We start from the raw sequence: 16,898 nt of genomic DNA on the forward strand, positions 1-16,898 counted from the left end.
GCTTTGGTGCATCCATGATTTTTAAAATACTACTTAGCTTAAAATGTTTCTTTTCAGGTCACTTTTCCTGTAAATGATAACCTGTATTATACACAAATTTCATTAAAGGCTTTTAGATCCATAGAAAAGTTTAGCTATAGCAAAATAAGAGAATAATAACAATGCAAACCCCCTCAAATTACAGTATTAAGAGAACATTTACTACCTGGAAATTTTATGTAAATATTTGATCTTTAAAAATCATGTTTCAGAATTGGTTTCGTTTCCATGGATTTTACATATCAGAAGTAATGTCAGTTGCTGGAAATTTCTTATAGGCATCCTGTAAGTGGGGATCTAGTAGTAAGAAGTAAAAAAAAAATTATTAACATTTAACCCCCTCCAGGGAAAGATTTCAAAACATTTCATGAATACCAAAGGATTATGTTTCAACAACACGACAGGTACTAAAAAGACCTTATCACTATTTTCTTGACTGTCCTTATCCCATACATGATGCAACAAAGAAAACTATACTCCCTTGCCTAGTTTCAACTCTTGCGTTTTCACAGGCAGTCTGGTATGAACAAGAATCAAAATGAATCAAAAGCCATGTGAGAATTCAAACCAAGCATTAAAAAAAAAAAAATGTTGCTGACAAAATAATCCAGCTCATTCACATCCTCTCCTCCACATGCTACTTCTATTTCTGCTTCCAAAGGAAACTAGGAAGAAGCACAGAAAAGTCTACACAGCATTTTGAACCAAACTGAAGTTAGAAAGGAGAAACCCTAATAGAAGAAGCAAAACCTCAAGACACCTTGCCCAAAGAATTTAGGCTGATATGATCAGGGCCAGGAGAAAAGTCACCTGAATTCCCAGTTCGAGTTCTGCTGCCAAGTCACACTGTGGAAGGCTTCAAGCAGATCTGCAAGCTTCTGTTCTTTAAGTTGTCTCATCTGTAAATGGTACTTGTCTGGCACTAGGTTTATAAATGAAAAAAGTTTCAGACAGATATATTTGAAGAACATCTCTCTAATCAAGAGTGCTGTTTTAGTCCCAGAATTGCCAAGTACAGTGTATTTACCTCCTGTGTAAAGTAAGAGTTTCTCATTTATACTGGAGACATTTATTCCCCTCACCCAGTCTGTGGAAACAAAGAACAAGCAAGCACTTCGCAAAAGCTGAGGTTCTTTCATCCTCGTGGGTCTCTAGTAGTTGCACAAACAGGTCACTCCGTGCACCCTCAAAAACAATTTTTCTCAGGCATGGCAATATGCCAGGCCTAGCTGTACCAAACTCATTAGTTTAAGGTTCCCTTTTAATCTGGCTGTCTGAAAGATCACCTAAAGATTCCTCAAGTAGCATTAAAGAATTTTCCTGCCCACAGCTTTTCATGAGAGGAATCTTGTTGCTTATTTGTCATCTGTTGTAATGCCTGACTTGACCCACCTCTCCCCTCTTATGCTACTGGAAGGACTACTCAGAAGATTACAAGGTACTTGAACTGTGCTACTCACAACCTTCCTATAAGCTTAGTATGGCTTTCTCCATATATTTATAACCCAACACCATGCACAGAAAAGCAGAGGGTTCTACCACACACTGTGAGAGATGTAAAGGACATTTATAATTGTGATTGCTTAACCAACCCTAATTTGTTGAAGAAGAGTTTCAACTCAAAACAATGGCCATTTGGAGTCCAAGAATTTTGCCAGGACCCTTCTGCTATCAGAGTAAGTATTCAATCTAATAAAGCATTCCAGAATCACTTACAGCCAAAGCTACTCTTCCATGCTCTAAATGGTCTTTTATCAGAAGTACAGCGTACAATTCAAACATTGCATGTTTCTCTCTTCTTGTTAGCATGGCAGCTGACTTTATGAAGGAGTGACACACTCTATTTCCCACCGAAAAAGCTTCCAAATATTAGCCTCTCAAACAAGAAGAGTTGGTTCCTAAGGTTAGGAGAGAGTCAAGAGATTGTATTCATACCTGATTTGGGAACTACATGTTTTGGTACAGAAATATTGTGCTTCTCTGGTGTCTCTGTCCTCATCAATTGTAATATTAAGGCTGCAGCTGAAGTCCTAAACTAACATGGAAAGATGGGTAGGAAAGAAAATACAGCACAGATTTCAGCTCTACTTTGATTTCTCATTTGGACTCCTGCTTTAAAATGTAAGTGAAGTTTGTTGAAAGAAAGAAAAAAAATGTGGAAAAAATGGTGAATTATGTACGATTACTAGTGCTTGAGAAAATTAAAGATTTTAAAGCAAGAACATAAAAGAAGTGTGGCCGGAGACAAGAGAAAGGGGCTTGCTGGCCAATGCTTGGTCCTTATTCTTCTCTGGGGAAATCTAGCTCCTATTTTTATTTTTTTCTTTCTACAAAGTGGAATCATCTGGATTATCATATGGCTTGCCCAGTGAATAGTTATAATTCTCTAATAAATATTACCACACAGAAGCTGACTGTTGTTTTTATACATTATCAATTGTAAGGAGCCTTGATTCTACTAAAGCCAGTAGAGCCAAATCACATCAATTGAGTGCGTAGTTTTTAGAAAGTTAAAAGTGTACTGAACTTTTACACACATAAAATATTTTAAAAGCTGTGTATGCTTACTTTAAATATGTATTATATTTAGCAATAAAGCTGGTAATGGAAAATGAAATTATATAATGGTTAGCTCTCAATTTAATCTTTCCATGGCTTGCTCCATCAGCAAGTTATTTATCCTGCTTTGCAGAGATTTTCCAAAATTATGTCATATTGTTACATATGTGTAACAAAGCTGGGGAAAAACAGCTACATCAAGTTACTTTTTGAATAATCCAGAGAAAAATAGTTAGAGATTCATGGCACATAAGCAATTAGATTCTCTTCCCACCAGTAGCTGTTACTAAAGAAAACACATCTCAGATATTGCTGCTAGCACTTCTTGCAGGTTGGTTTGATTTTCTTCTGCTAGTTAGTGGAGTTTTTTCTCTTTACAAATAATAGTGTTGCAACATCCTGAATTAATTATAATCTTTATTCCGTTTAAGGTGCAATCTGAAAATACGCCATAACAAAATACGAATGCTATGTTAAATCTTTTAAAAATCTATATTAATGCTCTTTCTGCTTACTCAAGTATAGTAGTATAAAGTTAACAATTATGCAGTCATAACAATGACCAACCTGCCCCTCTCTACGTCACCTACTCCAGCACCTTTGTGACTGCAAGCCAGACATCCCTAACTCTATCTTGCATTCAGCTAGCAGAGTAGCTGTATTAGCCAAGATCTCATTACAAACATTTATGTCTGGACTGTTTTTTGCAGGCTGCAGTAAGTTACCATGCCTTCCATGGCTATACCAGCTGGCAGTGCCCAAACTACGCAAGTATGTTTGTACAAGCTCTAATAGGGCTGCTGTGCAGACACCCCTTGCAAAACAACAGCCATTTATGAAACAACCTTCTAAGGAAGGCAAATATTTCATTTGCTTGAATAATTCATAAATACAATCTTAAAAGGAAACATTTCCATAATGAAAGCAAACAAGCTGGAAAAGAAAAGGCTGCTATTTAAAACAAAAGTTAAGCATTCAAAAATCATTCTACTTGTGAAACTAGTAACAGTTTTCTTTCTCATAAGAAGCAAAACTGATATGAGTAAATTCTGCCTGCTGCATTAATTGACACCCACAGAATACTTATTCCGAAAGACCAAGTAGGTGCTAAAGGAGTACAAGGCAATCACAAAGAAATGGTTATATTCTAGAAAGAAAAGGACAACCCATTTGCATGGTTATCTGAAACAGAACTCTTTGCAATTAGCAAAAGGTAGCAGAAAGTCAGCTGGCACAAGATCTAAGGACTTATTTCCCATTCATTTAACTAAATATCAGAAACTCTTCAAGGACACCAATCTACTCAGTCTTAACCTTCCAGAACTCTTGTCCTTTCCTTTTACAAATCTAAGCAGCCAAATGAGAAGATAATTCATGCATCATGTTTCTCTTCTACCCAAGGTTTCCATTTTTCTTAACTAAAACTTACACCCTGTGAGGACTTTTTTTCCTTTAGTCTTGGTCTGAATAATTTTGGAGTGTTCTGCATCCTAGACACATGCAAACAGCAAGACACTTTGTATATTTTTGCAAATGTTTCCTTTCACTGAATTCAAGACAACAGGCTGAATGGGTAGAAATTTCTGCAAGAGTCTGTAAACACTCACACAGGATTGGCAGATGTAGCTGTGCACCTAGTTCAGAGATGGCAGCTCCCAGATTAGGAAAATCATATGAACTTTTTAATAAGATGTGCTCTAAGGAGGGAAAAAAGACAAATCTTGCTTGGTTTGCAGTGCTTAGTCTTCCACATGTACTATTTTTGCCCTCTGATTTAAGGAAGACACATTACTGATTTAGATGACTGCTTACATGAGGAACAGAGTAAAACAAATAGTTTAGAAACTCCTAAGAGACTTACATCTGTTTGCATATAGGTAACTATGGAAAGTACTGGTGAGTAACAAATACATTACAGAAATTAAAATAAATTTTAAAAAGCAGAGTCAAAACAATTAAGGAGCTAAATTCAGTGCACAGTTTATTTATAACAAACTAGCTAACCAGCTCTAACTGTAATTACATCTGATAAATCAGAAAGAAACAAATTAAATTAGGAGTTCCTAATCCTGTGACAGAAAGTTCAATAGGGCAGTAAGTTTTAAAAATTGAGACCAATTGCAATGAATATGACTATATTTTATTTATTTAAATAAACTATTTTCTCTGTATAAAAGTTGGAAAGGCTTAAGTTTATTAAAACATAAGCCACAAACATTATATCATATAAGAAAAGTGGTGTCAAAGAACAAAGTCCAGATGAAATTTTGAATCTGCTGCATAGAAAATAATCCACGTGCACTTAGCTGAGTCAGGAGGGAAAGGAAGCAGACACAGCTACTTATTTCTACTGAGAGTTCTTTGCTTTTCAGCATGCTCCACAATTTTTTCTTCTACATACAGTCCCTTTCGCTTTCTTACTGCATTCATGTACTTGCGGGCCTGGTTCTCTGAGTCTGCCTTTTCTCCAAAGTGCAAATATTCTTCCTCAGTGGTTGGTACCCAGAAGGGGTCACTTGAAATGATCTATAAAAAGAAAAAAAAGGTAAAGTAATACAAAGGTTTGTTAGTACATTTCAGGTAATCTCTGAAGTAGAGCAATATGAAAGTAGAGCAGATAGGAGTTTTCTAGAAAGCCTGCAATTAGCTGTTTAAGCAGAAAACAAGAGTTAAGATACACTATGTAGCATTTGCCATAAGAAACCCACAAAAGGTTTTCAAACTCAGTTGCATTTACCTGCATACAAACTTGGTTTTTTTAAAGCAAATTTAACTGCCAGTCAGCAAACAATGCCAAATAATGTTCAGAAAATTCTCACTTTTCAAGAAGGGATTCCTTATTTAGAATATATCTCACTGTGATTTTATCAGAATTTATAAGAACTGAAGGTTTCTGCTCATTTTCGTGCCCTTTGTTCTTTAATCCCTATGAATTGGACAGATGGTTTAAAAGTCCTTGTTTCTGGTGCTAACATATTTAGTAGAGCAGTTCTTGCAGCTTAGTATCTCAGGAGCTGTCCTCTAGAAGAGATTTCTGATCTAACTTGATCAGAAAATAACTGCATGTATCTTTATCCCCAGTTCATCCTATATACCCTGCACTTCTCAGACTACCATAGAGAGTATGATAAAGGTGTAGTTATCTTACAAAGTATTTAAAACCTTTCACCATTTCATCCTGCACAGCAAAGCTACAACATTTTTAATTCCCCAAAAAAGTCCAAAAAGACTATGTAGATTTCACACAAATTCTAGGCTTAATGCTTAACTAGCTAGCCAAAGATAACAAATGATTCCATTACTGTTAGTGACTCTCATATTACTTTAAGAAGTTTTAGGTTTCTAAGTAAATGTTTTAAGATGTAAAGAAAAAGGAGGACCCCCTTTCAATTCTAAGCTCCTAAGAATCCATCTCAGTTCTCATATGTTAAAACTATTGCAGGAACCAGAAATTACTGCCAAGTCATTAAGAGTGATCAACAAGTCTTAAGCTCATATAACATGTATGTGTAATCAAATCTATGAAATGCTCCCTAGTGAACTGATGTCTGGGTGACCAACCAAAATTGTATAGGTTTATAGTCCTGAGATGTAACTTTCCTTCCCATTAGTGGACAACTAACCATAAAACAGAGTAAAAAATACTGTAGTTAATGAGCATTAAGGAACTTAGTGAAAAATAACAAGATCACCTTCCAAGAATGCTAAACGTGAGCATTAGGAAGGGATAAAATTGACCATATTATGTTACTCAGGTTCTATTGCAAATTTCAAAAATACTTATTTCACTTAAATGATTGTAGATTTCCTCACAAGATGCAGTTACAAGTAATATCTTTTTACTGAAAAAACAAAGGTTATACTGTATCCATTTCTTAAACAAAATCCTCATGGAAAAAGAAGTGCAGACAAGTATTAGTTACTGTAAGAATCATGATAGTTATGACAATAATTGAGGACATCACTCTATAATAATTTCTGAAATATATAATATTAGCACTAACATTAATAACTGACAAGGAGGGAACAAACTTCCCTAAACTACCAATTTTTAGCTTAGCGTTATAAACCTTTTCTAGTGTTATAAACTTTTTCTTCTGACAAATACTTCTAATTGCCATATATTTCAAACCAAGCAAAATTTCTTAAAGCTTATTTAAGTTAAAAAAAAAATTGCAAGAACAGGAATTAAAAAATGATGGCTTAAGATGGGCAATTTTCCCCAGAAATGTCAACAATTGTAAAGTCCTAATTTAATACCTCATGTTAAACAACACCTAACACAATCAAACAAATTATACTTTATGGGGACTTAGGAAAATTACTATGGCAGAAGATGGCTATTTTGTATTAGGTAACATTGTAGGTTCAATCCTGCAAAATAGTATGTTAAGCCCCTAAACCAACAAAAATAGTTCTACTATGTTACAGTTAAGTATATACATAGTCCTGGTAAATTAAGTGGAGTATTACTCGCGCTGAAAGTGACATCCAATCTCAATTACTTAGGTGGGAAATGACTATGCATAGGGTTGTCTGGCTGAAAACCAAACAGAAGCAGACCTCAGAAATAAACAGTAGGAAACTTAGCTTTCTAAATGTTTCTACATTTATTTTTAACATAAAAGTAAGGACTGTCTAGCCGTAGAAGAATCTGCCTGAGTTACACTCATTCTGATGTCTTGTACAAGGCCTTATAACCAATGCCTAGAAACTTAAAGGTGATTCCTTGAGAGGTTACATCAATAAAAAAGGAATGGTCCCCACTCTTGGAGAGCTTAAAAGTTTTACCATAACTTTATGTGCTAGAAATAAAGAAAAGGGGCAGTGACGACTACTGGGTTTTTTCCAACTTCCGGGCAAAATCTGCATGTTGACTTGATGAAGTTGTAGCCATGTTCATACTAAACATCTTAATGATGGAAAAACACCAGGGACTTCCCCATTCATGATCTGCCTAAAGAGCTGAACAAACAAAAATTTCAAAGTCCAAAAACATATGAATAAGAAAAGGTGATTCATGCTCAATGGATTTGCTCCAGACTGTATTGCTGAGGGAGATTATACAGCTACGACTAATGATAACTTTAAAGGGTTACTATCCCCTTTGATGAAGTCTTTTTTACATTAGCAAGAAATCTAACACCCAGAAGTTCTGCCCAGAGAGAAACAGTGGTTCTTGGGCAACTCAGTGGCTGGGGGTGCACAAGAACTTGGGAGGGGACACAGCTGGGACAGCTGACCCCAAGTGACCAAAGGGATATCCCACACCACTTGGCGTCATGCTCAGCATATAAAGCTGGGGGAAGAAGGAAGGGAGGGACATTCAGAGTGATGGCATTTATCTTCTCAAGTAACCATTACACATGATGGAGCCCTGCTTTCCCGGAGATGGCTGAACACCTGCCTGCCCATGGGAAGTGGTGAATTAATTCCTTGTTTTGCTTTGCTTGTGTGCACGGCTTTTGCTTTATCTGCCTTTATCTCAACCCATGAGTTTTCTCACTTTTGCCCTTCTGATTCTCTCCCCCATCCCACCAGGGGGAATGACTGAGTGGCTGTGTGGGGCTTAGTTGCCGGCTGGGGTTAAACCATGACAATACTGTAGTGATGGATGCTTAAGAAAATCCCCAGGTTTGACAGACTGGCTCTTTCAATAATTTATGGAAGACTTGTTCTGCTAATGTTAACTCAAGTTTTGCACTGGATACTTCTTCTGCTGATAATAATTCTTTATGTTTCAACAGGTATCTCTAGCTCTCAGGAGAGCCAACGTAACAGGAGGCTCAAATGTATGTACTATTTAGTATGTAGTAGCCAGCAAATCAGTAGTCAGGGTAAACCTGCAAACTTACTGCAGCACAGGGCTACAGAATCCTGAGTGAACCTTGTACTGCTACACGATGCAGAGCAGCACTGTAAAGAGACATAAATTAGGTTTCAAAAGCCACCTCCGTACCCACAGGGGATACCTTTGCTTCTCAACCTGTCTAAATAATTCAAGCACTACATACTGCTTCTAGAGCAAGTTACGGTGCCATTTGAAAATTTCTGATAGAGGAACATACCTATCTGAATAGTGCAGGCACACTGCAAAGGATGAGGTTAATTAGAACACAGTATTTGTATTACCACACCATGGTAAGTAATGAGAAAGAGCAAGCCAGATCTACTGAGTCAGCTGGAACTTCGGGCATCAGCTGTGCATCTCCTTTAAGAAGTCAGCGAAGGGCCATGTTTATGTAACCCTAACATAACTACACAGAGACGTTACTGACAGCAATACAAAAAAAGTAAGAAGTTTTCTTTTTTAAAAGTTCTGATTCTGTAAGTGAAGGTGAAGGCACAGACTAGACTGTCCCTCTTCTATTCACATCATATTACTGAATCAAAGCAAATGCATATAGCAGGTGGCATCCATCATTCCCCATACTCTATGAATACAGTGCAAGCAAGCAAAAGGAAAAAAATGTTTCCGTATAATGGTCCAAAAGCATTGTCATCAATTTGCTTGCAACAGCAGCTGTCAAAATGGTGGGTCTGGAATGGTTTCCTGGAATCAGAGCTGAGAAGCTTTTTAGACCCTGAGCTATTGTCTGTATTCATGGGAACCGCATAGGGATGACTCTGGAATCTGTGACAGAAATTGAGTTTTTGTCTGGATGAAGTCCTAAATGATGAATTAGATTCTAAATGGACCAATCCTTCTGGAATATGATGCAGCCATTTAACAGAGGGCATTTACTGTGGATCCTGGAAGATCCACAGGATCAAAGCAGAAAAGACACCCACAAACATTATCTATTCTGTTGCACGTCACTTTTAATTTAAAATTATTTAGATGTTTCCACATACTAATTTTTCAGTACAAAACTAAAACTTATAGCCTAAGACTCATTTTAAAAACAGAAATGCGATAGCATCTTAACAGTGCTTTTTCAAAAAGTTACACTCCTAAACAAAAACTTTAATCAAAACAGAACTGGAAATTCAAAATATCATGCCTTTCACAGCTGAAAATATTTAAGTGACTCAAGCAATTCAGTTACCCTTCTATCAAAGGTCTTTAGCCTGCCTTTCTCTCATTCTGCCTGTGTGCCATGTGTGTCTGTGAACCACTGAGCAGTAGTGACAAGAAAATTATCAAAGCCAAACTGTTTATACCTCAAGTTTAGCAGACAAAAGATGTCAAAATGAACCAGTATTAGGAGAAAGACGCTGTAAACCCAATGACGTGATGATACTGTTAGCATTATGGTAAAGTATATTTTAAAATACCACCATACTGCGTGTGATTTGACAACTAGAAAATTCAGCATATCTTTTCTTCAGGAACACTTGCTAGGACTTAGGAATTCTTTCTTTGTCACAGCATAAAACAGCCACTGGCCTATGCTTATTCATTATTGAATACCAGAATAATCTGATGGGGACAACAGCAGCCTCAACTGCAAACAGCCCAGAATGAACACATGATTACTCCTCCAGAGTCTGCGTGACAAAGCGGCAAGACAGCTACTGCCTCCTAGGTAGCACAACCGAATATGTCTACAGTCCATCTGCAAGGCTCTTCTGAAAACAATTTCTTTTAAAAAGTGAATTATAAATCAAGACTTGTGTAGTGGATCACTGGACTAGTATTTACTCTATCAGAGAACAACTATTTTCTCTAAATGCAGTCATATAAAATGCAATACAGTAAAATGAACTAGTGCAGCTGATACAATTCTTAAATCTGTTATTGCAAATGCAATTCTTAAGTGATGGAAATCTTCCTTAATAGTATTGTTTAACAATATCTTCATTGATCTACTTTATAAAAGTCTTGAGTGATATAATTGGTTTAAAGTATGACTACAAGCAAATCACTAGAATCCCATTATACTTAAAAGGAAAAAAAAAATTCAAATACATGCCGAAGAGTGTGTTCCATAGCTCATTGCAGAACTATGAGCCTACTCTAGGTATAAATAAAACAGTGTTTATAATGAAGTCAGCTGGGATTAGGTATTTCAAAAGAAGTGAATAGATTACTTCAAATACTGTAAGTGCAAGGGTATTCTTGAGAAAAAGAAACCATTCTAAAGCAAGACGTTTCATTAAATATCACAACTATTCAAACCAACACACCCAAACAATGAAGTCTCATAAGACTTGTTTAGTAACAGCATGCAGAGTAGCATGGGCAAAAAAGCTGTCATTTTCTTTTAGCCTAACAACCTACACATCAATTATTCAAACAATAAATGCCTGTATCTTTATCAGAGACATAATCTGAATACCTGTAATAATTAATCCATAAAAATACAAATACTACGAGCATACCATGTTAACACTGAAAGACAATACAGTGTGTACTAAATTCTGCAAATGATTATGTAAGCTAATCAAACTTTTCAATAAGATTTGAGTTAGAACAGATCACTTCTAATTCAAGAGGACTTGGAATTTTAAGCCTTAATTTGAAGATGATTTATTATTTGCATTTCAGTGGCACCCAGATGGCTCCAATAGTGATCTGGGTCCCATTGTCTAGTGTATTTCACAAAATGATGGTATGAAACAGTCCCTGCCTAAGGCAGCCTAATTATGCAAAACAAGGTTGAGAGAAGCATCAAAAGCAAACAGAAGGGATCTGCCTAGTTCATCCAAAAGGTCAGGCAGATCTGGGAACACAGCCATGTTCCTAGTAGCATTTCCCCTACTGGTCCTTACTGCCTGGTGAGGACAGAAAATTTCTTTTGAGCCAAATATCATCAGTGTGGAAAATGCTTTAGTTGGACCATGAATAGAAAGAGCAGTCTTACACTGTCCAATGAAGATTTTAAGACCAGCAAGGAACATTATGGCCTTTGTGAACTGCTTAATAAGAAATCCCAAGAACCACTAAATTCAGTGCGATTGGGCACTACCACAGGCAGCCCTTAGCATGCCAGGAAAAACATTATGCCAGAAGCTTTTTTTCAAAAAAAATTTCAAAAGAACTATTATGCACAATTTCAAAGATGATGCAGGCTTCAGTGTCTCAGAATCCTTTCTACCTTAGAAAAACTGATGCTAGAAAGATACTTCAAGAACATTCACAGTTCAAATGGTGTCCATCACTTAGTAATGACATAGACTATGCAACTAAAAGGGTACAGCTGATATGCATGTCTTAGATGTCTGAAGCAGCCCTGTCAAACGGAAATTATCTCTACCTTTCAGGTAAAATGACAGAACTTCGCAGAGGTTTATATGAAATGTGACCTTGAAAAACTTATCTGCTGAGTTTTTGGTAATATGCTGGGTAATGCTGTAAAAGTGCTTCTGCACTGAGCATAACCAAACGCTGCAAGGCCATTTGGATACTGGCAGTGTGCTTCCAGAACAGAGAACACCAGGCAGGGTACCCGATAAGACTGAGGTCAGGTGGGCTGGGATAGACTCTGAACAGTGCCTTGTACATTTTTGGGATGTGGAGAAGGGGCAGGGAGGAGATGACAATCTCAAGACAATTTCTTGACTACACTCCTCCTGTGACCTCAGATCCAGAAAGACCCATTATCTCAGTAAGTAAGGCCTTCCTTGAGTATCACACACAGTGTAATGCAGAGGTACACGAGTGACTGGCTAATTCCTGTATTTAACCCAAGCAGCTACAGAGTCAGGAAAGCAGTGCTGGCAACCCACTACTACCTAACAAATACCATGCTAGGTAGTTTTCCAAGTCATTCCTTACTTCCATGTGAAAGAACATACAGATCCTAGAGCAGTGTTGCAAGATGACATTTGGCAACTTAAAAGGCAACCTCCACATCAACAGTTGCTTTCCCTCAATGCCAGGTAAAACGCCATGATGCTAGCTTATGACTAGGAGCTGCCATAACCTGTAATGTAGAGCAGTCTGAATACCATTTTTGAAGTGATTTCTGTACTACAGCGTTGAAATACTTTTGCTCAGCAATATACAGTTGAAGAATAGGTAAAAACTTATTACTAATTTTGCCACTCTGCTTTCAAAGCAGCCAGGATCTTAGCCTGTCCTTGAAAGAAACCACAACTTAAAATCTCAATGAAAGATTCTACAAGTTTGTGTCTTTTCTTGGTTGTTGTTTAACAAACTATGGGGTCTTACTGGTTTTATTCAGTGAAAAATGCTTTCATAACAGGTATCTTATTCCTCTATAAGCTTTTACAGGCCCCAAATGCTTCCTATTCAGAAAGGAAGAGAATATTCTCTCTGTAGATTTGGCTTCTCAATTTTGCTGCACCCATTCCATCACATTGGAAAGCAGCTATCACCTCCTTTCCTGCTTAGGAGTACTGAGTGACTGTGGGAAGTGCTGAGAACCTGAAACACTTGCACAAAACATCATGCTGGGGATGAGGATTAAACAGCAGAGGGTGGGAGGAGAAATATCTACAATATGCTAAAGAATTACAGAAGCACCTACACATAAATGTTCTAGAAATAAAAACAAGTCACAGTTATTTTGTTAAAACACAATCTTTCATATTGTACCAAATACTTTGTGTACCAGCTTGTCTATTTTATAAATGGCTAATCTCTATATCACATCCTGAAAGGAAAAAAACCCAACAACTAATTTTCAGCCTCCCTTTTTACCAATTGTTTGACTACCTTGTAGTCAAATCTTGACTTCACAGAATGCTGCCACTTTGCATCACAATAGATCAATTTATGTATCAAACAAATAAGCACAATGTATCTTCTTCTCAAGATTATTATATACACTTTTATACAGGCATTTAAAAGAGAGCGTGAAAACAGATTGCTCTCTTCATAACTAACTTGGAAAAAGTCTCCCATTTTTATTTCTCTCTGTTTCTTTAAAAGTATTTTCTCTCAACAGCTCTTGACTGAAAATTACAAGGTTTTGCACAAATACAATTTAAAAAAAAAAAAAAAAAGAGAGCAAGCGAGAGAGATGGAAGTTATAAACCCACCAGAAAAGTTCACTTATTTCATATCCATAGCCATCTTGCAAAAGCTTCAAAAATCCAAAAAAGTATCAGATTCATAACTTTTCATTTTCTTTCAGAGACAGGAGGTTTAAGGGGATACGGAATAACATGCAGTCGAACTTCAGACGTTTAACCTACAGAGATGTATTAGGAGTGTAGATTCCCTACAAAGTAAACGAGCATCCAAAAGTATTTCATAATTCAAAGATCCCATTCACAATATATAAAGGGGACAGCCGAGGCCCTAAAATGCCTGAAGTCAAATATGAGAACTCTTCTTCCAATAAATATTGTAATAATGAACATTTACACGTTTAGTTATAAAATAAACTCATACAAGTTTATTTTGGCTCAAGAGCATCATCCTTGCTTGTGTCTCAATCAGTGACAGCTGAGCTTTAGCCTTGACTTCAGTCAGCAGCTACAAACAGGAATTCGGGAATTGGAAAGAAAAAAGGAGATGTGTGGCTCTACTGTTGCATTTTTTCCTATTACTTAAGAAACATGTTTTGAGAGGGAAAATTAAAGCCACACCACTACCACTTTTATTTACTATTTGAATTAGGTTCAGATGTCCTGGCCAATACAATGAGCTTTTCATATTTGAAAGGCTCCAGGTTACTCCTAGAATTCATTTACATGCCTAAACTGTCACCGGCACAATGATGTATGTAAAGCTACAGTTCAAACCTAGTATAGATTCACAGATTCTTAGAGTCTCTCTCATTACCTTAGTCTGCTTTCTGTTTAATGCAGGCCTAACAAACTCATTCAGCAACTTCTGTATTAAGCCCTCATCTTCTGAGTTGTAAAATTACTTAGCGATTCGGAAGGAATGAATTAAAATTCAGAATATAAAACTTCCAGATTCAGAATGCCTCATATTCTTAACACTTATTACATGCAGTCCTTCTCTTACTTTTCTCCAGAGCCCTGAAGCACATTCTAGACACTATTCTACTTAGAAGGGATACTGAAAAAGAATTCAGGTTAAACATGTGTTTACAGTCCACCCATGCCCTCCCCAAGAATAAAAGTGTGTCTAATAGCCAATCATTATGTAATTTAAAAGATGTATAGTATTCATGTTAACTCGCATTTCACAACTTTACAACTAATAGATGTCTTTGACGATTTCCGCACTTGCCGAGAATTCAATCAGCATCTGAATAGAACCTCATGCATTTTTTTTTTTACTGTAACACAGATTTCCCAAATGGGATTAGAGCTCCATTATTCTAAGCATGGTGCAATCACAAATATCTTCTTGTTCAAAGAACCTTATGATTAAGATAAAATGACATGACTGAGTGAAAGATGTAACTGCAAAGAATCAAGAGAGAACAAAGGAAACAGGCTTAGGCAAAAACATACACTAATTGAAGGTGTATTATTAACTCAAGGATTAAAAAAAAAAATACAAGGAGTTCATAATTATCCCAAAGTTATATATTTTAAAGTAAGAATTCAGAAGAAAGTTTATATTGAAATCTAAGAAAATACAGCCAAGTAAACCCAATACACTTAACGTTTGCCTAGGGATATCATAAAGGAAAATACTTGACTAACTTTAAAAATCAATTTGTTTAAAGTGGGACCAAACTGAAAGTTTCCACTAATGGTTATTTGGTGCCATCCTCTACAGGCAGGAATAAACTGTATAAGCATTACAGAAGAAATGAATAAAAAAGGAGTATCTGACAAGATAGACCTCGATCTGTGTATTGCTCCATCCCCTGGGCTGGAGCAATCTGAACTATACAAAATACATTCATTAACTGAAGAAAAAAAAATGGTAATTTCATTTCCACAGAGACCAAAATGGCTCCATTTAAACGTAGGCTCTATAATTGACCTTCCTGTGTTTATAATCTACAAATCATATTAATGAAACATAATAATAATAATAAAAAATTAATTCAAACCTCATTTCTTTAAACATACTTTATGCATGTGATTTCCATGAGATTAAGTGTTTAAAAGTTAAAAATACCAAAAAGGTATTTCACTATCTGTAAAATGGGGATAACAACACGTTAGAAGGAATCTGTGTAGAGAAATACATGTCCCAGGTACTCAGCTAATGAGCCAAGCACACTGAGAAAACACCACTAACATAATTAATTCAGAATGTCATGGAAGGGTTTGGATAGTATGCAATTAAAGCAGCAACCATACACTTGGTAACATAGGAAATGCAAAACAAAACCAAGTAGCTACCGCAGTCCCTTTCCATTTTTAGCACTAACAAAAAAATAGTATGATCACATAGACAGAGTTCACATCATATTATCTTACACAATGATACATTAAATAATTGGGATTCAAATACAATGCTGGTGTTTAATACGTATATACATACACCATCATAATTCATCAGTACTGTAGCACTGTCAAAGTCATGCCTAATACCTGATGAAACCTGATAGGGTTTTTTATTTATTTGGGGATTTTGTTTTGTTTTTAGCAGAATACAGAAAGAAAAAGAAACAGAGAAACCCTCTACAAATTACTCATGTGATCTAAGACACAAAACCATTTTTTCTGGCTTCTCTGTCATACCACCACTAGAGATTCTGAAAATTGTATTTATTTAGCAATTCTGCTGATGATGTGAGAGTAAAATGTACTCCCTCTGCCATTGCTGCACAGAGCCAACATTGCTAGTGGCTTAGTAAAAGGCTTATTTTGTCACAAAAATATGTAAGCATGACTTTTAATGTGACAAAAAACCAATCCTCCCCACCGACAGATTTGCCAGGTGGAAAGGTGACTGACTTACACCATCATTTTTCCCATTACCACTGCATTTTAACATACTAGCTGTAATTATAATCTCTCCTGAGGGCTAGTTTTAGAGAATGTTGCCAGTTGTTCAAATCTCTCTCTCCTATGCATATCTGTAATTACGTGTAAACATTTTCTTATGTGAAATTCATAACAACTGACAGAGTGACCATACACGCCAAGGTTTGGGGATAGAAGGGAATGTCAGAGAGGCAAGGGATTTATGTTTTTGCTTAGTATTGGAGCACAGTAGCTACAAACCCTAAAGAAACTGGCACAAAACAATGGTTAGCTGGAATTAAGGTCCTTCTGACTGATACTTCTTTAGGGCACTGATATCAGAGGCAGTTCAGACAAAAGACCAGTTAAGCCACAAAACCTCACCAGCTGCACTTCAGCCAAATTTTTGAACATCCAAAGCTGACAAAACTACTGTATGCAATCCTGCCAAAACTCATTGGTCTGAGGTACCTAATCTGTTACTGGCTTACACCTATATCCCTATACTCAAAAAGTTGTTGCGTTATCTACTTTTTTGTGCATAC

At 36.4% G+C, this 16,898-nt stretch overlaps 1 protein-coding gene and 1 long non-coding RNA gene across 3 annotated transcripts in view; both read right to left on the reverse strand.

Moving 5' to 3' along the window:
• Nucleotides 1–193: 193 nt before the first annotated feature.
• On the reverse strand, nt 194–2,354 carry LOC140656120 (uncharacterized). Its single transcript, XR_012043981.1, has 3 exons — nt 1,975–2,354; nt 850–961; nt 194–336 (listed from the first exon to the last, which is right to left on the reverse strand). It is a non-coding gene; the product is annotated as an uncharacterized lncRNA (long non-coding RNA).
• Nucleotides 2,355–4,569: 2,215 nt separating this feature from the next.
• EFL1 (elongation factor like GTPase 1) overlaps nt 4,570–16,898 on the reverse strand; it is an 81,800-nt gene continuing 69,471 nt past the window's right edge. Inside the window, exon 20 of one of the 2 annotated variants that reach the window (XM_072870535.1) lies at nt 4,570–5,124. In XM_072870535.1, coding sequence (XP_072726636.1) covers nt 4,936–5,124 — 189 coding nt within the window. In that variant the 3' untranslated portion in view covers nt 4,570–4,935. The remainder of the gene's footprint in view (nt 5,125–16,898) is intronic. The other variant, XM_072870536.1, reaches the window with a different exon arrangement.

The sequence above is a fragment of the Ciconia boyciana genome, chromosome 8 (genome assembly GCF_034638445.1).
Source record: "Ciconia boyciana chromosome 8, ASM3463844v1, whole genome shotgun sequence".
NCBI classification, from domain to species: Eukaryota; Metazoa; Chordata; class Aves; order Ciconiiformes; family Ciconiidae; genus Ciconia; species Ciconia boyciana.